The sequence below is a fragment of the Ornithorhynchus anatinus genome, chromosome 12 (genome assembly GCF_004115215.2).
Source record: "Ornithorhynchus anatinus isolate Pmale09 chromosome 12, mOrnAna1.pri.v4, whole genome shotgun sequence".
Classification (NCBI taxonomy): Eukaryota; Metazoa; Chordata; class Mammalia; order Monotremata; family Ornithorhynchidae; genus Ornithorhynchus; species Ornithorhynchus anatinus.
Window position 1 is genome coordinate 47,030,034 of NC_041739.1, and position 23,727 is coordinate 47,053,760.

The 23,727-nt window shown below is 45.2% G+C and overlaps 1 protein-coding gene across 1 annotated transcript in view; it reads left to right on the plus strand.

Annotated features, from left to right (window-relative positions):
• LOC100087882 (sodium/hydrogen exchanger 9B2-like) overlaps nt 1–23,727 on the plus strand; it is a 69,082-nt gene that overhangs the window by 36,362 nt on the left and 8,993 nt on the right. Inside the window, exons 8-12 of the mRNA XM_029076598.1 lie at nt 6,229–6,404; nt 11,149–11,255; nt 13,366–13,515; nt 16,008–16,116; nt 22,057–22,193. Coding sequence (XP_028932431.1) covers nt 6,229–6,404; nt 11,149–11,255; nt 13,366–13,515; nt 16,008–16,116; nt 22,057–22,193 — 679 coding nt within the window. The remainder of the gene's footprint in view (nt 1–6,228; nt 6,405–11,148; nt 11,256–13,365; nt 13,516–16,007; nt 16,117–22,056; nt 22,194–23,727) is intronic.

Here is a 23,727-nt window from a genome sequence, read left to right on the forward strand (position 1 = left end):
GGGAGGATGTGGGAAAGGGGTCAGCGGCGAGACAGATAAGATCGGGGCATAGTGAGGAATCAGGTGCTAGAGGAGCGGAGTGTGTGGGCTGGGCTGTAGTAGGAGATTAGTGAGGTAAGATAGAATGGGATGGATGTGAAGGTGGATGGACATACATTGGAGGTTCTTGTGCAGAGCACTGTACTAAATGCTTGGGAGAGTGCAATACAGTAGAGTTGATAGACACCATCCCTACTGTCAAGGAACTGACAACCTAATGGGGAAGACAGACTTTAAAGTAAAGCATCAGAGAATAAGAGTATCAATCAGTCGTACTTACTGAGCACTTACTGGGTGCAGAGCAGAGTACAATATAGTTGGTGGTCACCTTTGCTGCCCACAACGAGGTTAAGATATGTACATAAGTTCTTTATGGGTGAGGAGAGGGTGACTATCAAAGCGCTTAAGGGGTAGGCGACATGGAGGGAGAATTGAGTGGAGAGATGGGAGTTTAGTTAGGGAAGGTATCCTGGATGATGATGATATTGTTTATAATGTTGGAAAAGTTGGAGGGAGGAGAGGGTTTGGGTGGGAAGATGAGGAATTCTGTAACCATCAGGCGTGAACTTCCTATCGTCTTCCCTGCACCTCTCCAGTCCCTCTCCTCCTACCCCCTCTTTGACTCGCACATCCTTTCCAACAGTATCTCAAGAGGAGAACCTCCTGGCTCCTCTTAAAATCTGTCCCCTGCACCTGCTCCTCTGACCCCATCCCTTTGCACCTTATCAGAACACTTGTCCCCTTCCTTCTCCTCTCCTTGACTACCATCATTAACCATTCACTTTCCAAAGGCTTCTCCCCCACTGCTTTCGAACGAGTAGCATGGCTTAGTAGAAAGAGCCCGGACTTGGGAATCAGAGGTCATGGCTTCTAATCCCGACTCCGCCATTTGTCAGCTGTGTGGCTTTGGGCAAAAGTCACTCAGCTTCTCTGTGCTTCAGTTACCTCATCCGTAAAATAGGGATCAAGACTGTGAGCCCCAGGTGGGACAACCCAATAACCTTCTATCTATCCCAGTGCTTAGAACAGTGCTTGGCACATAGTAAGTGCTTAACAAATACCATGATTATTATTATTATTATGCCCATGTATTCCCTATTCTAAAATAAAATCCTTCTTTAACCCCATGGCTCCCTCCAGTTATTGACCCAAGTATGCTTATATGTGCAGAACACTGAACTGAGCACTTGGAAGAGTATGCTTACTGAGTGTAGAACAATCAATCAATCAATGGTATTTATTGAGCACTTACTATGTGCAGAGCACTCAACTAAGTGCTTGGGAGAGTACAAGACCACAGAATTAGCAGGCACATTCCCTGACCATATTGAGCTTACAGTTTAGAGGAGGAGACAGACATTAATATGAATAAATAGTTTATAATATGTAATTTAAAGTGCTGCGGGCTTGGGGTTGTGGTAAATATCAAATGTCCAAAAGGTCACAGATCCACGTACACCACTACTAAAGTGTACTATAGAACATTATACTAAAGCAGTTGGGGGAGTTACAGTAGTTAAGAGACATGGATCCTGCCCTCAGGGAGTTTATAGTCTAAAGGGAGAGACAGCCACAAAATAATTTATAGATAAAAGAAAAATGGATTTGCAGATAAGTGCTGTAAATACATTCAGAAGTGCTTTGGATGGGTGTGAGTTTGTAGTTGACCCAAAAACTTTGAAGCAGAGTGGCCTAGTGGCTACAGCGTGGGCCTGGGAGTCAGAAGGACCTGGGTTCTAATGCCGGGTCCTCCACTTGTCTGCTCTGTGACCTCAGACAAGTCACTTCACTTCTCTGTGCCTCAGTTACCTCATCTGTAAAATGGGAAGTGAGACTGTGAACTCCATGTGGGACAGGGACTATGTCCAACCTGATTTGCTTGTATCCACCCCAATGCTTACTACAGTGCATGGCACATAGTAAGCACTTAACAAAAACCAAGATTATTACCTTGTTTCTACCCCAGCGCTTAGAAAAGTGGCTGGCACATACTAAGTGCATAACAAATACCATAAAAATACCATACTCAGTGGACCTGACCTAAGAAGAAGATAAAATAATCAGTCAAGGCCTCCTGTAGGATTAGTAATTTCAAAAGGTTTTGAAGGTGGGGAGAGCTGTGGTGATCAGATTTGAAGGCGGAGGGAGTTGTGGGCAGGATGAAGGGAGTGAGCCTGGGATTGGAGATGAGGGAGACAAGAAAAGGTCAAGAGTGTACAGGTTAGCTTGAGAAAAAACCAAGAAGGGGAGCTGGGAGTAACAGAAAAAGAGAGTGGATAGAGGGAAAGAGGTGGTGGAGTGCATTGAAGCCAGCTGTCAGGAGCTTTTGCTTGATGTGAAAAGGACTGGGCAACCAGTGAAGGTTGTCGAGGATTGCGGAACCTGGTTTAGAAAAATGATCTTGGAAACCAAGTAGAGAAGAAGTAATAATAATAATGTTGGCATTTGTTAAGCGCTATGTGCACATAAATGTGCAAAGCACTCTTCTGTGCGCTGGGGGGATACAAGGTGATCATGTTGTCCCACATGGGGCTCACAGTCTTAATCCCCATTTTGCAGATGAGGTAACTGAGGCACAGAGAAGTTAAGTGACTTGCCCAAAGTCACACAGCTGACAAGCGGCGGAGCTGGGATTTGAACCCATGATCTCTGACTCCCTAGCCCGTGCCCTTTCCACTGAGCCACGCTATGGCCTGGAGGCAGGGAAATCAGTGAGGAGGCTGATACAGTACTCAAGCTTGGATACAAGAGGATGGTGGCCTTTTGGATGAAGAAGAAGGTGGCGGATGTGGGAAATGTTGTGGAGGAAGACTCAACAGGAGAGTGAATGTTGAGTGGGAGTAAACAAGGATAATGCCAAAGTTGCAGGCATCAGAGACGGTGGGAAAGTCAAGTGAAGGAGAGGATGTGGGAGAGGAGATGACTTCAGTGTTAGACATTTTGAGCTTAAGGGGTCAGGATGACCAAGAGGAATGTCCTCAAGGCAAAGGGAAGTGAAAGAGTGAAGAAGAGGTAAGAGGAAAGAAGCGTGGCCTAGTGGAAAGAGTACAGGCCTGGCGGTCTGTAAATTCTAATCCTGACTCCACCATTTGTCTGCTGTGTGACCTTGAGCAAGCCCCTTAACTTCTCTGTCCCGCAGTACCCTCATCTGCAAAATGGGGATTCAAAAGACCTGTTCTCCTTCCTACGTAGACCGTGAGCTCCATGTGGGGCCTGATTAACTTGTATCTGCCCCAGCACTTAGTACAGTGCCTGGCAAATAGTAAACACTTAACAAATGCCTCAACTATTACTATTACATTATTAGGTGGGAGCTACCTAGGTGGATTTGGGAATCATCTTCTAAAAGGTGGTGATTGAAGTCATGGGAGCAGATTAGCTCCCCTCAGTGAGGAGAAGGGGACCCAGAGCTGAGCTTTGAAGGGACTTCCACAATTAGGGGGCGAATGGCAGAGGAAGAGCCAGTTAAAGAGACCAGGGAGGAACGGCCAGAGGGATTTAAGAAGAAAACCAAGAGAGAAGAGTGTTGGTAAAACCAAGATTACCTAGCATTTCCAGGAGAAAGAAATAGACCAGAATAGACCAGAATGACAAAGCAGCCGAGAGGTCGAAGAGGATTAGGAATTAGGAATCAATCAGTGGAATTTATTGAGCACTTAGTGTGTGCAGAGTACTGGACTAAGTGTTTGGAAGAGTTCCAGTGCAACAGAGTCGGTAGACACCTTCTCTGCCCACAGTGAGCTCATAGTCTAGAGAGGGTTATAGACGCTAATATAAATAAATTAATTAAGGATATTTACATAGGTGCTGTGGGGCTGAGGTGAATGTCAATCAAGTGCCCACAGTATCCAAGTGCACAGATGATGCAGAAAGGAAAGGGCGTCGGGAAAAAGGGCTTCATCAGGGAGGAGATATGACCTTAATAAGGCTTTGAATGTGGGGAGAGTGGTGGGCTAGAGAATATGGAAAGGGAGGGAATTTCAGGCCAGAGGGAGAATGTGGGAAAAGGGTTGGCTGTAAGATAGATGAGATGGGAGCCCTGTGAGAAGGTGGTATTAGAGGAGCAAAGTGTGTAGGCTAGGGTAGAGTAGGAGATCAGTGAAGTAAGGAAGGAGAGGGCAAGCTGACTGAGTGCCCTAAAGCCAACGGTAAGGAGTTTCCGTTTGATGTGGAGGTGGATGGGCAACCACCGGAGGTTCTTGAAGAGTGTCTTCAGAACAATGATCCAGGCAGCAGAGTGAAATATGCAGTAGGGAGAGACAGGAGACAGGGAGATCAGCAAGGAGGCAGATGCGGTCAGTAGTCAGCGGGATAGGATAAGTGGTTGGTTCAGTGAGTTTGGATGGAGTGGAAAGGGCAGATTTTAGTAATGTCGTGAAGGTGGAACTGACAGGTTTTGGTGAATACATGATTGAATTTGATTGAATACGTGGGTGAAATGAGAGAGATGAGTCGAAGATCATGCCAAGCTTAGAGACTTGTGAGACGAGGATGGTGGTGGTGTCTACAGTGATGGACACGTAAAATAATATCTCTCTCTTCTACCAGCTTTTCCCTGGGCCATATGTTCTGTCAGATTGCTCATTTGATTTAATCTATCCCAGGGCGGACACCGATGATCGGGACTGCCTGTGCAGGCATCAACACCCATCCCGGTGCTCGTCCCGAGGAGGAGCGGATGTGCCGGACTGAGGACTTGGCTGGTGGAGGGTCAGGGAAGAGTCTACAGAGGGGGCAGGCGGGGATCCCGCCTCGCCCTGACCCAGTCTTTTCCCCACCTCAGCTCCTCTCATCCCCACTCCTGCCTCCGCCACCTATCATCTGATGGCTTCCTGAAGCCAGTTGAGTTTAATGAGCATTTTGGCAGAATAAAAAGCACAGAATACGGTTTCAGGTCTAGACTGTAAGCTTGTTGTGGGCCGGGAACGTGTCTATTTGTTATATTGTACTCTCCCAAGTGCTTAATACAGTGCTGTGCACACAGCAAGCGCTCAGTAAATACGACTGAGTGAAAGTCAGAGGGAGGGCAGGGTTTGGGTGGGAGTTCTCTTTTGGCCATGTTCAGTTTGAGGTGTCCTCAGTCTATCCGAGTAGAGATGTCTTGAAAGCAAGAGGAAATGAGAGACTTGCAGAGCCAGAGAGAGATCAGAGTAGAGAAGAATTCATTAGATTCAACAAGGAGGAGGTACAGTGTCTTTTGATAGATTCGACCCCAACTTTTAGGGAAATTACAAGAGAATACAGCATAGCCTAGTGGATAGAACACAGGTCTGTGAGTCGGAAGGACCTGGGTTCTAATCCTGACTCCGCCAACTGTCTGCCCTGTGACTTTGGGCAAATCACTTAACTTTTTGTGGCCTCAATTACTTCATCTCTAAAATGGAGCCTAAGACTGTGAGCCCCCTGTGGCATATGGACTGCGTCGAACTTGATTAGCATGTATCTACTCCAGTGTTTAGTGAGAAACAGTGTGGCTCAGTGGAAAGAGCCTGGGCTTGGGAGTCAGAGGTCATGGGTTTGAATACCGGCTCTGCTGCTTGTCAGCTGTGTGACTGTGGGCAAGTCACTTAACTTCTCTGTGCCTCAGTTACCTCATCTGTAAAATGGGGATTAAGACTGTGAGCCTCATGTGGGACAACCTCTTTACCCTGTATCTACCCCAGCGCTTAGAACAGTGCTCTGCACATAGTAAGCGCTTAACAAATACCAACATTATTATTATTATTATAGTGCCTGACACCTAATAAGCATTTAACAAATAAAGTAATAATAATAATAACATAATTGGAATACGATTAATAGATCATATTAACCAGCATGGCATAGAGGATAGAGCATGGGCCTGGAAGTAAGAAGGTCATGGGTTCTAATCCTGGCTCTGCCACATGTCTGCTGTGTGACTTTGGGCAAGTCACTTCACTTCTCCATGCCTCAGTTCCCACATCTGTAAAATGGGGTTTGAGACTGTGAGCCCCACCTGGGATAGGGACTGTGTCCAAGCCGATTTGCTTGTATCCACCCCCGCGCTTAGTAAAGTGCCTAGCACACAGTAAGTGCGTAACAAACACCATAATTATTATTGCCTGTGTTAATGGTCCAAAAGTGTCATGCTTTCAAATCTGAGATCACGAGGATGACTTTGGTGGTGGCCGTGTCATTTTCATTGGATTTCAAATTCTGTCTGTTCAGTTTTGTTCTAGGGGCTGTTTCTCCTGCTATTGTGGTCCCCACAATGCTGTTTCTGCAAGACCAAGGCTATGGGGTTGATAAAGGCATCCCGACCTTGCTGATTGCAGCTAGCAGTTTTGATGATATTCTGGCCATCACTGGCTTCAACACCTGCTTAAGCATGGCCTTTTCTACAGGTACTTAGTTTAGTAACCTCCTCACCTCTCAGGGTAGTCCATGAATCCCACCTCTCTGCCCTCCCCATGCCCCCCAAAATGATTAAAGGTGAAATCGATCCGTCAGAGCCAGATTGCTGGGGGAAAATGTAGACTTTCTATCATCCCAAGACCAGAAGGATCAGAAGGAATTCATTCAACCATATTGATTGAGTGCTTACTGGATGCAGAGCACTGTACTAAGCACTTAAGCACTGTACTAAGGAATTGAACCCCTCTTCCTGCAGCAAGGAAGGACTGCATGTAATCATGAGCATCAGTAGCACTGACTGGCTGCTTGCTGGGGGCAGAGCACTGTACTGGACACTGAGGAGCAGAGGCATAGTACTCTATGAGGAGTTTCCCTAAGAAAAAAGCCTTCAAATAATTCTTCGCAAGCTCGCTATTCCTCTTCCTGTCATTCTACTTGACCTCATAATTCAGTTACTACTGCTCTAAAATAATAATAATTATGGTATTTGTTAAGGACTCACTATGTGCCAAACACTGTAGATACAAGCTAATCAGGGCTGACAGAGCCCCTATCCTACTTATAGTCTAAGTAGGAGGGAGAACCAGGATTTAATCTCCATTTGACTGTGAGTCCTGCATGGGACAGGGAGTATGTCTGATCTTGTGGTATTGTATTCGTCCTAGCATTTAGCCTAATGTTTGGGTAGATTGTAAGTGAGATACTGCTCTTATTAACATTATTATCATATACTCATATAATGTTATTATAAGAAGCAGCATGACCCAATAGCATGGGCCTGGGAGTGAGAGGACTCGGATTCTAATGCCAAGTCCATCACTTGCATGCTGTGTGACCTTGGGCAAGTCATTTAACTTCCCTGTGTTTCAGCTTCCTCAGCTATAAAATGAGGATTCAGTACCTGTTCTCCCTCCTACATAGACCGTGGAACAGGGGACTATATCCGACCTCATCAACTTGTATCCCTTCAACTGCTTAGAACAGTACTTGACTTGACACATAGTGAGCGCTTAACTATCATCTTTATCACTTTTATTATTATGCACGTGATGAGTACTAAGGAGGGGGACAGGAAGCAGTGTGGCTCAGTGGAAAGAGCACGGGCTTGGGAGTCAGAGGTCATGAGTTTGAATCCCGGCTGTGCCACTTGTCAGTTTTGTGACTGTGGGCAAGTCACTTAACTTCTCTGGGCCTCAGTTACCTCATCTGTAAAATGGGGATTAACTGTGAGCTTCATGTGGGACAACCTGATTACCCTGTATCTACCCCAGCACTTAGAACAGTGCTCTGCACATAGTAAGCGTTTAACAAATACCAAAATTATTAGGGGACTGAAGGAGAGAAGTCAGATGGGTGAATAAGTCTGAAAAATGTGTTTACATGGTTCTCCAAAATTGTGAAGAGAAATGGACATTTGTTAGTTTTGTATGAAGGTAGCCCATGGGTGGATGCGAACCGGAACTGGCTAGACCTTGGTTCTGGAAAAAGAAAGAGTCACAGAATGGCTGTTCCAGTATGAACATTGATTGATTGATTCAATCATTCATTCGATCCTAATTATGGAGTGCTCACTGTGTGCAGAGCACTGTACTCGGCACTTGGGAGAGTACAATACAACGATAATAGACACATTCTCTGCCCACAGTGACACCTCTTTTGGTCAGTGGGTGGAAGGGCAGCCCCCGCCCACGTGGGCCCTGGCGATGGGCTTACCCTGTGGCTAGATCTCCGGCTCTCTCCATGCCCCCAGTCCCTGAGGTCCACCCCAGCTCCAGCTGCTGCCATGCCACTGGCCAGCACCAGCCTCGCCCAATCCTAGGCTTCCCAAATCTTCATTGCTCCTCCAGGAAGCAGTTAGGCTGACGGCTGCCAATGTAGTTCCTTGGGGTACCCCAGCCTATCTTTGGGCTCCTCTCCTGGCGACCGGCCAAACCCATGCCCTCTTCTTCCCCTCCTTCTACACTTCCCCTTCTCACCTCCAATTACCTCTGCTGGCAGCGAAGGTCCAGTTAGAAAATAATTTGTTTTCCCCCCAGAGGTTGACCCTGCCTACCTCTTCTTGAACTCAGTGGGTGATCTGTGTCTCTCGGATCTATTTGGTCTCAGAGTCCCCATGTCGCCCGGTGTCCTGGGTCATGTGTTTAGAGGCCAGTTGAGATGTTTGATGAATGAATGATACATGCGCCAGTTCCATACATTTGTCAACTACATATGATGGAGTGATGGACTAAGGATGTGAATGTCTTTGAATGTTCATGTACTTGAAAATATACTCCATTCATTCAATGCCCTGCACGTAGTAAGTTCTCAATAAATAGGATTGATTGATTCATTAATTCATTCGTTCATTCGTTCAGTGGTATTTATTGAGTGTCTTCTGTTTGGTCAAGGCCTGGGGAAGACAACACGTCAAGGATAAATAAAATGCAGATCTTGACACTCAGGGTACTCACAGTCTAAAAGTGGGTGCTGGGAGGTAGTGTTTTCTTTTTAATGGTATATGTTAAGCATTTACTATGTGCCAGGCACTATAATAAATGCTGAGGTAGATGCAAACTAATGGGGTTGAACGCAGTCCCTGTTCCATATTGGGCTCACAGTCTTAGTTCCCATTTTACAGATGAGGTAATGGAAGCATACAGAAGTTAAGTGACTTGCCCAAGGTAGCACAGTAGACAAGAGGCAGAGTCAGGATTAGAATCATGGTCCTTCTGACTCTCAGGCCCATGCTCTGTCCATGAGGGCACACTGCTTGACATGCAAGCTCCCCCTTTAGACGGTAAACTCTTCATGGGCAGGGAACATGTCTGCTAATTCTGTTGGATTGTACTCTCCCAAGTCCTTAGTGTGGTGCTATGCACATAGTAAGCACTCAGTACATACCTTTGGTTGATTGATCGATTGATTAAGATTAAATTGCAAAACAACTAAAGTACCCAGGAACCATAATAAATACATTTGCAGTTGAATCATTTTCAGCTTCCTCATCATTGAGGCAGGGCTGTCCAGATGCCAGAAGCCATGTCGGCCATTTGGAGATGTTTCCTCCATTCTAAAATGTGCGTAGGATGGCATGAGGGGTGAGTGACAGTTCCCAGGGCCACTTAACTCAGTGGTCTGTTGCCACGTGAGACCCTGGCTCATGTGGTGAAGTGCACAGACCTGGGAGTTAGAAGACCTAGGTTCTAATCCTGGCTTCACCACTTGCCTGCTGTATGACCTTGGGCAAGGGTCTTCACTTCTTTGTGCCTCAGTTTCACTTGGAGAGTAAGACCGTGAGCCCCATGTGGGACAGCATCCATTTCCAACCTGATTAACTTGTATCTTCCCCAGTGCTTAGTACAGGGCCTGGCACATAGTAAGTGCTTAAGAAGTAGCATTATTATTAATATTATTAGTAGTATCAAGCCATTTATTCCATAATGTATGGTTTTAACTATGCCCTTTAAATAAATAAACCGCTGATAGGGAATTCGGAAGGACTTTTCCAGTAACGCACGTGTATCTGGGTAGAACCTAATGCAGTGTTGGAATCAATCGATCAGCAGTGGTATTTATTGAGCACTTAGTATGTGCAGAGCACACTGTTAAGCATTTGGGAGAGTCCAGGACAACAGAGTTGGTAAGAAATGGTTGTGAACGTGCCCTATAGTGTTGGTCAAGGCAGAGGACATCAAGCTTGTAAACTTCTTATCGCAATTTTGATCTTGTAGGTCTACAGGCTCTCAATAAGAACGATTGATTGATTGATTCCAATATTGTACTGGGTTCTACCCAGCTAGACATATGTTGCCAGAAGAGTGTTCATGGCCTTGCTGCTCACAATTTCACTTTTTGGCCGCTTTAGTCATCAACTCTATGAGGGGAGTCTCTTAATCATTGTGATTCAGCCCCTGGAGCACCCTGCCTTAAGCCCTCAAAGCAGGGATCACAGATCATCCCAAATACCGCAGAGGAATCTATTCCCAGCAACTAGGTGTTCCTTGTAGCTAGGTGGACCACTTGAATCCACTTGCCCCCCACATCTGGCTCCCGGGTTCAGCCATCTGCTGCAGGTTGTCCCTGGCCAAGGATGGGAAATTCACCATGGAAGAGGAACATTGGTTTTCCAGGTTTTGAAGAAGTCAGAAAGTGGCATTTTCTTAGGGTAGCCCTTACTTATTCCCTCTGGTCCTCTCTGTGACCCAGACAAATCTCAGAGCCTTTGGCTCCACCTCTGCTGCTGCTGTTTTGAGGGTTGATGTTGTTTTCATTGCTGAGCTCCGGGCCCCTGCCGCAGCGGATTTGTGGCCACTGAGGAGGCAGGGCCCACCTGGTTTCCCCAGGGCTCTTGGTTAAGGTGATAATCTTGCCCCGAATTTTACATGAGGCTGAGAGTCACGAGACCTGGATTCTAGCCCTGGTGTGGTCAGTTCTCTGCTGGGTGACCTTGGGCAAGTCACTGTCTCTGTGCCTCAGTTTCCTCATCTGTAAAATGGGGATAACATACCTGTTCTCCCCCTCAGACTGAGAGCTCCATGTGGGAGAGGGATCGTGTCTAATACAATTTTATTGAATCTACCCCAGTGCTCAGCAGAATGTGTGGCCCATACAAAGCACTTCATAAATGCTGTTATTATTATTATTACACTTTTAGTTTTGAAATTTGTGGTCTTCTGCTGGAAGTCCACCCCAGAAAAGGGTAAGGCAAACCCATATTTCGGTCTGAAATGTTCTCCTTTTGCCTTGTCACAGGTTCCATGGTTGACAGTATCTTCAGAGGATTAGGGGAAGCAGCCCTTGGTGTGGTGGTAGGAGGTTTGCTGGGATGTTTTATCCGTTACTTCCCAAGCAGTGATCAGGTAAAAAGAAGGAGAAAAAATAGGAGGAAAATGAGACATCTTGACCCCTCAAAAGAAAATTAAATTTCTTGAGATGTTCATTATATGAAGAGGGAGTTGCCAGTTTCCATCACAGAAGTCTCCAAAATGAGAGACGACCGAGAGGCCTAAAGGGGTCAGATTGTTGAATCAGGGAAAAGTACAGTACTTGGAAGAGTACTGTACAGTACAGTACAATAGAGTTAGTAGACACATTCCCTCACCTTGAAGATTGAGGGGCTGGTGGTCCCCAGCTGTGGATCATTCCTTTGTTTCTCCTCGTCATCCTCCTTGTCCTCTTTGTCCTCGTCTTCCTCCTCCTCCTTCTTCCTATCCATTAGTACCTCTGCCAGAGGGTGGCAAGAGAAAGGAGCTTGAAATTCAAAATCAGCGTTACTTCCCACTTGTTGTCCGCTCAGGAAAAAGACTTGGTGGGGAGGAGGCTGACAGTTAAAGTATCTGTAATTATAATGAGGGATGGGTCTAGCAAAATGGGTTGAAATCTTTGGATCATTGATAGCCTAATTTTAGTCATAATTTCAACCTGCTCCCTCATAAAACCTTTTTTCACGCGAACAGCCCATAGGTAGAAAATTGGTCATATTCAAGTGTACCACTTTCCCTGCTGCCCCTAGTTGACTTGGTGAAGTGGCTAGTGGTGACCGAATGCCCCATTGGTGGTGGTGGTCGTCGTAATTGTATTTATTAAACACCTGTGAGCTGTGTGCAGAGTGCTGTACTCAGTACTGGGAAAACATTCTCAGGTGGGAGTTAATGCTAAAGTCCAAAAAGGCAGGCACTAGAAAGATAACCCCCAAACTGAGCAGTCAATTCTTGAATCAAGGACCCTTGGTTTTGTTGGCTTTAATGAGGTTAAGTGGTTCAGGAGGACCTCCCAGGGACAGGGGGGCCCTGAAAGAATGAGTGCAGGACCAGCCGTCCCAGTGTGAGTGACTCGGAAACGTTGAGCCACACTTACGCTGCCACGGCTGACCTGGGAGGGGAAAACGAGGTAGAGTGAGGGATGTGATGGGGGCTGGAGAGAGTTGGGGTCCAAGCTGCCAGGAGGATTAGTGGGGAGCAGGAAGGTGGGCTGGAAGTTGTGCTGTTTGAGGAGTGCAGCTCTTCAACTCAGGTTAGTTCAGCCCACCTCCCTCCTTGCCTTCAGCCCAACTCCTCAGGGACAGAGCCCATGACCCCTCCCCAGCCCTGCTCCAAGCATGTTGGCTCCCCCCTTTCTTTCTCCCTCCCTCTCTCGCCTTTTCTTCCTCCCTCTCTCCCTCCTCCCCTGTTCCTTCTCACCCTTATACTTGGATTTTTACATATCCACAATTTATTTTAATGTCCGTCTCCCTCTCTAGACTCTAAGCTCCTTGTGGACAGGAAACGTGTCATCCAGTTCTGTTGGATTGTTCTCTCCCAAGTGCTTAGTACAGTGCTCTGCAGACAGTAAGGACTCCATAAATATGATTTATTGATTCCTGTTGCCATCACCTCGACCCTTACCCCCCTAGCTGCGGGAGCCAGGGGGTGTTCCAGGAATGAGACATCGGAGAGCTTCCTGCAGAGTGGGTCAGGCTGGGGAGAGGGAGGGAGACCTCAGATCAGCCCTACATCCCCTGGGTGACCCATGGGCCCATCGTTTCCCACTGAGAGTGGCCCAGTGATGCGCTGGGAAGGCAGGCAGATGGGGCCCCTCCCTGGAGGTTTTGTTCCTCTGTCTGGCCAGAGGGAAGCCGGGGGTGGGAGGGACCACCCTGATCCACCTCTCTCTCATTTTTATTGTTCATCAGGCCTAACCCAAGACAGCATCACCTTTATGTGTAGACTCATCATAACCATTTGTGATGCAATGAGCCTTCCACCAGCTGTTTGTTTTACATTCATCCCTGCTTTTTTGGGTTCTCTGAGAATTTTGTTTACCCATGTTATCCCCCATCTCCTTTAGCAAGTATAATCGATAGTTGGGAGTGCTGGACATTTTATACACCCAGAAGTAAAACTCTTCTTTATTAGAGAAGGTCTTTAGTGAATGTCATAAGCTCAAAAACTCTTAATGTGAATTTATCTTTAAATTTCTGTGTCTCTATAGGAAAAACTGGAATGGAAGCGAGCCTACCTCATTTTGGGCTTGTGTGTGTTTGTCGTCCTAAGCAGCAACCGTATTGGTTTGCATGGCTCTGGAGGATTGTGCACACTGGTTTTGACTTTCATTGCAGGTTTGAACTGGGCCAAGGAAAAGGTGAATCATAATAACAATAATAATAATAATAATAATAATAATAATATTTGTTAAGCACTTGTGAGGTTGCCAAACGCTGTCTTAAATGCTGGGGTATATAGAAGATAATCAAGTTGGACACAGTCCCTTTCCATGTGGAACTTACAGTCTAAGTAGGAGGGAGTAGGATTTCATATGCCTAACTGCATCCATCAAGCAGGCTGGAAAAATAGCAGTGCCCTGTGAGCTTACATTTGTAATGGCAGGGGAGTTAAACTTTAGTAATTTAAGAAAAAGGAAGAGGAATCCCCCTGCTTTAAGGGCATTCTATTTACTGCCTAGATTCTAGGTTTCAATCTATCAATCAAAAGTACTGATTGAGCACCCACTGTATGCAGAGCTTGGAAAAATATAATAAAATGGCCCACAAGGCATTTACAGTCTAGTGTGGGAGACAGACACTAAAATAGACTATGGATAGGAGGGAGTAATAGAGTATAAGGGTTTCTACAGAGATACTATGGGGACTGTGAGTACTTAGAAGGTTAGTCGCCCGGAAATCACGAAGGAGCAGTTGAGGAGATAAAAAATGGGGAGATGGGAGATTAGTCAGGAAAGGCCTTCTGGAGGTGTTGAGATTTCAGAAGAACTTTGAAGATGAAGAGAGTCAGATGTGAAAGTCAGGGATTTCCAGGCAGGAAAGAGGGTGTGAACAAGCAGTTGGTGACAGGAGAGATGAGAACAAGGCACAGAGACTATGTTGGCTTGAAAGGAATCAAGGGTGCAATATGGGAGTTAATGAGAGAAGAGAGAGGATAAATAAGGAGAAAGTTGATTTTGTATCTAATATCTAATGGTTAGGAATTTCTGCTTGACGAGAAGAGGAATGGGTGACCACTGGAGTTTTTTAAGGATTGTGCAGAGCGACATTTTAGAAAGATGATCTGAGCAGCAGAGTGATGTTTGAATGGGAAAAAGGAGAGGATGGAGGCAGGAAGGTCAGTAAGGGGGCTACCTTTAAAGTAATGTCCTTCCAAGGCAATTGAGTTTCCTAGAGTTACCTTTACACACTTCCCCAAAGTTGCCCAGGCCAGTTCAGTCTAAAACAATCAATGGCATGAGGGTCTACTGTTTGCCGAGCCATTGGGCCAAGTGATTGAGAGGGTACAATTAAAGTAGAAATCATGATCCCGACTCTCCAGTAGTTTATAATCTGGATAAGGAGGCAGGCACAAAATAATTTACATATTTAAGAGGTTCAAATCTGCTGAGGGTGGCAGAGGGTGCGCAGGAGCTGAGGGGCTTGTTGCAAGGCTATAACTTGAGGAAATGAAAGATAAATCAGAAAAGGCCTTATGGAAGAGGTGGGGCTGCAGCTGGGCTTTCATAAGGGAGAACTGCAGGCTAGTGGACATGAGGGTCAGGGAAGGAAGGACTTGAGCAAGAGACTGGAGGCAGGAGAGGCACAGTAGAAGGTTAGTTTAGGAGGAAAGACAATGAGCTGGGATGTAGGAGAAGAACGGAGTTAATGAGAAAGGAAGAGCTGATGGAGTTCTTAAAGCCAGTGGCCGGGAGTTTCTGCTTGATACAAAGGGGAATGGGTAAACCCTGGAGGTTTCGGAAAAGTGGTTTAAAGCAGAAGAGTGGTTTAGAAAAATGACTTAGGTGGCTCTGAGGTATTCTAATGGTGAAGCTATCGCTAGGCTGTCTCACAATGCCTCTTTGTGGCTATTTCCAAATGATTGAGTGCTTACTGTGTGCCGAGCACAGCACTAAGCCCTTGGGAGAATACAATAAGTTGGTAGACAGTACCTGCCCTCAGAGAGCTTACAATCTAGTATAAGACTCTACCAAATGATCAGTATTTATCTGACCATTTTCACCCCAAATTTTCAACAGTCTGGAGTTTCTCTAGTTCTGCCTCAAACTCTCAGGCCATTTCTTGAATGGGCCGCATACAGTCATTCTAACAGTGTGGGGACACATAAGCTTGACCTGCCCCTGCCTTAAGGGGTCTCAATCAATCAGTCAATGGTGTTTAGCACATCCTGTATGCAGAGTACTGAATTAAGCGTTTGGGAAAATACAGTAAAGCAGAGTTGGTAGACCCGTTTCCTGTCCACAAAGAGCATAAAGTCTAGAGGGGAACACAGACATTAAATTACAGATATATATATAAGTGCTCAGTCACCTGGCAACAACAGCAACCAAAAAAAAGTGTCAGTGTTGCCATGCTGCTGAGAAGGGAAGACCCAGGCCAAAAATTTTCCTTTGTGCCAACTAAGAGAGGAAAGTCCCTTTGGGAAGAACATGGGATAAAAAGATAAGGTTAAGTGCCCCGGAGGAAGGAGCAGGGAAGAAGTCGTGATGGTTAGAAAAAGAGAAGACTGTGCTCAAAAGGCCCACCAGCTGCCAAATACAATTTTCTACGATCTGGGTGGGCTTATAAAGAATGTGAAGTTATGTGATTAAATTCTCTAATTGAGTCTTAAAACTATTCTTTCTTATTTCAGGAGAGGGTACAAAAAATAGTTGCAGGTGCCTGGAAGGTTTTTCAGCCTCTTCTCTTTGGTTTAGTTGGAGCAGAGATATCTGTTGCCTCTCTCACACCAGGAATAATAGGTATGAATATTCTGAAAAACTAAGGGTATTAATCTTTTGCTGGCCTGGATGAAGTCTCTCTGAAACATTATATTTATTTGCTTTTGAGATTTATAGAGTGTCTTTCCTCTAAAGAACTCAGGGGGCTTTTTCAACAATAAAATCAGATAAAATTATGTACAGGTATTTATTCTGATCAATTTATTACCTTCCCCATGTAGTGTAACAAACACTTCTTAGAGCAGCTTATCTACCTGATCTGATTAAATATAATCAGAAATCATTCCACTTTATGTCTGGAATTCTTTGATTTTTTTAATGGTATTTCTTAAGCGCTTACTGTGTGCCAGGCACTTAATTTGTGCTAAGCACCGTGTAAAATACAAGCTAATCAGTTTGAACACGGTCCTTGTCTCACTTGGGGCTCACCGTATTATTCCTCATTTTACAGATGAGGTAACTGAGGCACCGAGAGGTGAAGTGACTTGCCCAAAGTCACACAGCAGAGAAGTAGCAGAGCCAGGATTAAAACCCAGGGCCTTCTGACTTCCAGATCCGTGCTCTATCCACTGGGCCACACTGTTATTTATAAAGTGGAAGTCTCACGTTTATGCCACATGGTAAATGTCAGGATTGGATGAAATAGTAGGAAATAGATCTTAATTTCAGTGGCACTATCTTTCATTTTACAGCATGTGTCCTTTTAAATTTATTGTTCTGAAATATTTCTGTGCATAGTTTGCTTCACGTGAAATAATGTTCTAAGCATAACTCGTTCACCACCCCATTATAACAAACTTTAAAATTGGTTATAATGAAAAATCCCACCAACTCATCACCTAGTCTGCAATAATCACCTGTGTAAGGCCTGCAGAGGGGAAGGAAAAGCCCAGAGATGACTCTAGCACAGTCAAAGAGTTCTCTGCTATGGGAATCCTCTCAGTATCCCCACACTGTAAACATATGTCTCTCTCATGGTCAGTCATATTTATGGAGCACTGTACTTGCTTGGGAGAGGGCAGTATAACAGGCACATTCCCTGCCCACAATGAGCCTTCAGCCTAGAGGGGGAGACAGACATTAATATGAATAAATAATAAATAGTAATTAATATGAATAAATAAATTACATGTACAAGTGCTATGGGGCTGGGGCGGTGAGGCTCATACACTCCTATTCATCAGTCAATCAATCAAGAAATGGTATTTATTGAGCATTGACTCGGAGTCAAGCATTGTACTGTGTATAGTACAAAGGAGTTCATAGACATCTTCCCAGCCCACAAAGAGCTTCCGATGAGAACCTATCTATCCTGATTCAGGACCTGTAGCTGACAGAGATCCTGGCAGTAGAAAAGCACTCTTTTGTCTCTGTGTCTAGTAATACTAACAATAATCGTATCTGTTTAGCGCTTACTATATGCCAAGCACAGTGGTAGATACAAGTTAATCAGGTTGGATACATCCCCTAACTAGGAGGGAGTAGGAAAATTGATGGAAATCCTAGAATTTACTTGGTTTTATTTAAATAACCGTCAGTCCATTGTAGTGGGGCCTGCTTGCTCTGTGCAGAGTGATGTACTTAGTGCTTAGGAGAGTATTGAGAAGTTGAGAAGCAGCGTGGCTTAGTGGAAAAAGCACAGGCTTGGGAGTCAGAGGTCTTAGGCTCTAATCCCGACTTGGCAGATGTGTGATTTTGGGCAAGTCACTTAACTTCTCTGTGCCTCAGTTCCCTCATCTGTAAAATGGGGATTAAGACTGTGAGCCCTAGCTGGGGCAACGTGATTACCTTGTATCTACCCCAGCACTTAGAACAATGCTTGGCACATAGTAAGCACTTAATAGATACCCATCATGATTATTATTATTTAATCCCCATTTTACAGATGAGGTAACAGAGGCACAGAAAAGTTAAGCGATGTGCCCAAGGCTATCCAGCAGGTAACAGAGCTGGCATTAGAACCCAAGTCCTCTGACTCCAAGCCCATGCTCTTTCCACTCAACCACGCTATTTCTCCATTAGAAATCGACCTGATCAGAAGAAATCCCATTCCCAATCCCATGTGCCTAGAAGACATTGATCATATTTAGCAAAATTGTGTTTTTTACAAATTAAATGTGTCATTATATATAAAAAGATAAATGATATTCTAAATAGGTTGCCTATCTATTGAGTGACTAACCCTGATTTCAATCCAAAAGACACCAAAGTGCTGGTCTAAAGGGAAGTAACTCCTTGATTAATCAGTCATTCAGTCAATCAGTGGTATTTATTGAGTGCTTACTTCATTCATTCATTTATTCATTCAATCATTTATTTTACTGTGTGCAGAGCACTATACTAAGCGTTTGGGAGAGTACAATACAGACACATTCCCTACCCACAACAAGCTTACAGTGTAGAGTGGGGGAGACAGACATCAACACAAACATAATGACAGATATGTACATAAGTGCTGAGGGGAAGAGCAAAGGGAGCAAGTCAGGGCGATGAAGAAGGGAGTGGGAGAAGAGGAAAGGAGGGCTTAGTCAGGGAAGGCTTCTTGGAGGAGATGGGCCTTCAATAAGGCTTTGAAGGCGGGGAGAGAAATTGTCAGATTTGAGGAGGGAGGGCGTTCCAGGCCAGAGGCAGGATGTGGGCAAGAGGTCGGTGGCAAGGCAGGCGAGATCGAGGCACAGTGAGAAGGTTAACACTAGAGGAGCGAAGTGTGCAGGCTGGGTTGTAGAGAGAGAAAGAGAAGCGAAGTGAGGTAGGAAGAGGCAAGGTGGTGGACTGCTTTAAAGCCAAGGGTGAGGAGTTTTTGTATGATGCGGAGGTGGGTGGGCAACCACTGGAGTTTTTTGAGGAGTGAGGTGATGTCCTGAATGTTTTTGTAGAAAAACAATCTGGGCAGCAGGGTGAAGTATGGACTGGAGTGGGGAGAGACAGGAGGCTGGGAGGTCAGCAAGGAGGCCGATGCAGTAATCCAGGCAGATTAGGATGAGTGATTATATTAACATAGTAGAAGTTTGGATGGAAAGGAAAGGGCGGATTTTAGCTAGTTGTGAAGGTGGGACCGACAGGATTTAGTTATGGATTGAGTATATCAGTTGAATGAGAAAGAGGAGTCAAAGATAACGCCAAGGCAATGGGCTTGTGAGATTTAAAGGTGGTGCGGCCTTTAAATACGATTGAACGAAAGAACTCTGCCGCCAGTCTCTGCTTTGCCTTGCCTCATCTGCAGTGAACCCAGGTCAACTGCCCCCACCACAACAGTGTGGGCTAGTGGGTAGAGCACGGGCCTGGGAGTCAGAAGGACCTGGGTTCTAATCCTGGTTCTGCCACCTGTCTGCTACATGAGCTTGGGCAAGTCACTTCACTGCTCTGGGCCTCAGTTACCTCACCTGTAAAATGGGGATTAAGACTGTGAGTCCCAGGTGGGACTGTAATATGTATCTAGCCCAGTGCTTAGAGCAGTGCTTGACTCATAGTAAGCGCTTAACAAATAGCATTATCGTTGTCTACGGTGATGGGAAAGTCTTACTGTGTTCAGAGCACTGGCTAAGAACTTGGGAGAGTACAGTACAACAGAGTTCTGTTTTGTTTTTTATGGTATTTGTGAACCCCTTACTATGTGCCAGGCACTATTCTAAGCACTGGGGGAGATACATGGAGATCATGTTGAACACCATCCCTATCCCACACTGGGCTCAGAGCCTTAATCCCCATTTTACAGATGAGATAAGTAAGAATTGAAATGACTTGCCTAAGGTCACATAGCAGACAAGTGGCGGACCGGGGACTAGAAGCCTTTGACTCCCAGGCCTGTGCTGTAGCCACTAAGCCCCACTGCTTCCTTACAACAGATGTGGTGGACATGATCCCTGCCTTCAAGGAGATTACAATCCAGCCCTTTTGGAGCAGCTATAGCTAAAAGCAAAACTGCCCCAGCATTTTCCTTGGCAGCTGGGAATTTCCTGCCCAGTGACAATCCTGATCCCTACTGCTCCCCTGTTCATTCATTCATTCAATCATTCAATAGTATTTATTGAGCGCTTACTATGTGCAGAGCACTGTACTAAGCGCTTGGAATGTACAAATGGGTAACAGATAGAGACAGTCCCTGCCCTTTGACGGGCTTACAGTCTAATCGGGGGAGATGGACAGACAAGAACAATAGCAATAAATAGAATCAAGATTCTATCTGTCTGGCCTGTCTGGCCCACACTTCAGCTGTGGGCACCCATGTTCCTGGGGCCAGTCCAGGGTTTGCAGTTGGTAATGGAGGGGTCAGATCTTGCCCTCAAGGAGCTTTCAGTCTAATTGTGGGGACCAGCAGACACAAGTCACTCACAAATGCAAAAGATAAAGAAGATAAAGAAGGAGAAATTAAGTCGAGAATGTGCATAAATGCTAGGGTTCTGTTCACAGAAGTGTTAAGCTGTGGCTCTTGGGCCTGGGAAGGTGGAGATAAATTAGGGAATGCTTCCAGGAAGGGAGGACTGTGATCTAGTGGATTTGAAGAGGGACAGAATTCCAGGCAGGAAGAAGGCATAAGAAAGAGATCAGACCGTGGCTCAGTGGGAAGAGCACGGGCTTGGGAGTCGGAGGATGTGGGTTCTCATCCTAACTCTTCCACTTGGCTGTGTGACCTTGGGTGAGCCACTTACTTCTCTGTGCCTCAGTTACCTCATCTGTAAAATGAGGATTAAGACTATGAGCCCCAGGTGGGACAACCTGATTACCTTGTATCTACCCCAGCGCTTAGAACAGTGGTTGGCACATAGTAAGCGCTTAAGAAATAACATCATCCTTATCATCAGAGGCAGGAGTGTGGAGAGTGAGGCACAGTGAGAAGGTTATCTCTGAAGGTGAAGAGAGTGAGCTGGGGGTTTGTAGCAGAAGGTTGTTAAGTAGAAGGGATAGAGCTGATGAAAGCCTTTAAAAATCGTGGTGAGGAGTCCCTGCTTGATGTGGAGAGGAAATGGTAACCATTGGAGGATTTTGAGAAACGGGTGATATGTGCAGAATGATGTTAGAAGAAAATGAACCCATGCCCGAACCTAATGGGGGACTTAAGGGGACTCTTCTTTACCCCTCCCGTGATTTGAATTTAGACTCCAGTATTCCCGCATTCCTCTTTGAAAGAGAATCAGGCCTCAAAGCCCTTAGAGGCCAGAAAGCCTCTGTTGTGGGTCTTTTCAGCCCTACCTCTCAGGTCTCATCAGGGATTAGGACGGGCAAGTCTGGGAGTCCAGCCGTTGCTCCTATCACCCCATGCATCACCCACACGCCTCCGTGGAGTGGGCTCCTATAGACACAGAGAAAAGGAGGAAGAAACAGGGGAGACAGCTTGGGGAATTTGAGAGAGAGACGCTTAAGGGCAAAGAGGGAGTGGGAGAATGAGGCAGAAATTCAAAAAATAAAAAAGGAAAAAGGAAGGAAAAGTGAGAGAAGATGAATCATTCAGTCAGTGGCATTTATTGAGCACTAGCTATATGCAGAACAGTATGCTAAATGCTTGGGAGAGTACAGTGCAGTAAAATTGGTCGACATGATCCCTACCCTCAAGGAGTTTAGAGATAAGGGAAGATTTGAAAACATCGCTTATAAGTCAAAGAACATATGTAGGTTTTATGGTAAAAATGTAAATCCAGCTCTTCTCATATGAGGAAAAGGGTGATGGCTGATGTGGGGAGAGGAGAAATAAAAGAAAAATCTGGGCCCCAGGGACAGTAGCTCTGGACAATTGCAGCCAGCCATGAGGACTTAATTCCATAGTGTTGAACTTCCCTTCAGTTAAGTGATTTTGACACCCCCATTTTGTTTCATCACACAATAGGATTTCATGTGTCCCTTATTCTTAATTTTAACTTTTAAATAGTGTAAGGTTAAAAAAGTTTTTTAGCAGTCATGGATGAGTCGATTCTTCTACACTCTTTTGCCTTTTAGTATGGTTATTTGCCTTTTGTTTTGATGCAGGTATTTGTGTAACCACCTTGAGTCTAGCGGTGGTGGTACGCATTTTTATAACATTCCAGATGGTGAGTTTTGCTGGCTTTAACATTAAGGAAAAAATCTTCATTTCTTTGGCATGGATTCCTAAAGCCACAGTCCAGGTAATGATTGGTAGATCTGTCCTATAATTTAACTGAGATTTCTTTGAGTTGTTCTGTAATAACGTTTGTAATCTAAATTTTAAATTAGATTGCATGAGCATTGTAAACAGTGGCAGAAATCGTAGTGTAAAAACAGTTCTTCAAAATTTAGAATTATCTTAAAATCTAATTTAGCCAGGCTCAATGCAGAAAATTTTAATATTTGAACTTTCTTTAACTTCTGAACCACTAATTCACACACTGCTACTCAAAATGTGGGCACCTTCCACATAAATATTAGCTTGAAAACATTTCAAACCTGGGATGAACTTTGGATGGCACTCCCAGGGAGGGGAGAGGAGTGAGAGAAACAGCTGGGGACATTATAGGCCCTTGGGGCTAGGCAAGCAGATTTGCTCTGTTTCGCTTTGCTGTCTGTCTCCCCCGTTTAGACCGTGAGCCCGTCATTGGGCAGGGATGGTCTCTATCTGTTGCCGAATTGGACATTCCAAGCGCTTAGTACAGTGCTCTGCACATAGTAAGCGCTCAATAAATACTACTGAATGAAGGAATGAATGAACAAACTCAGACAGGGAGCAGGGTCACACTGACACACACACAGCAAGGAGGAGAAATATAAATACTCACTGGGTTAGGAGGAGACACAAACACTCACACACACTGTGGCAAAGGGAAAATATCGCGGCCTAGTGGAAAGGGCACGGGGCAGGGAGTCAGAGGACCTGCATTTTAATCCTGGCTCTGCCACTTGTCTAGCGACCCTGGGCAAGTCATTTCCATTACCCTATTTATTTTGTTAATGAATTGTACATTGCCTTGATTCTATTTAGTTGCCATTGTTTTTATGAGATGTTCTTCCCCTTGACTCTATTTATTGCCATTGTTCTTGTCTGTCTGTCTCCCCCGATTAGACTGTAAGCCCGTCAAATGGCAGGGACTGTCTCTATCTGTTGCCGACTTGTTCATTCCAAGCGCTTAGTACAGTGCTCTGCACATAGTAAGCGCTCAAATAATACTATTGAATGAACTTCTCTGTTTCTCAGTTCCCTCATCTGTGAAATGTGATTAAGATTGTGAGCCCTCTATGGGACATAGACTGTTCCCAACCTGATTAGCTTGTATGTACCCCAGCATTGCCTGGCAAATAATAAGCGCTTAACAAATACCATAAAAAAATAAACCAGATGCCTGGAATATAATAAGCACTTAAATACCATAACAAAAAACCCAGACATACACAGGGTTGGGGGATACACAAAGACATACGCACACAGGGCTAGAAGGTTACAGACACAATAAATATATACTCACACAGAGCTAGAAGGTTACAAACAACATACCCGCAGGGTGGGGAGGGGAAAACAGAGAGGAAGGGCTAGGGAGATACACAAACATAAGCACAAACACACACGGTGGGGAGGGGAAAACAAATACACATAGGGCTAGGAGGATGCAAACACGCATAATGAGAAGCAGCGTGGCTCAGTGGAAAGAGCCAGGGCTTGGGAGTCAAAGGTCATGGGTTCTAATCCCA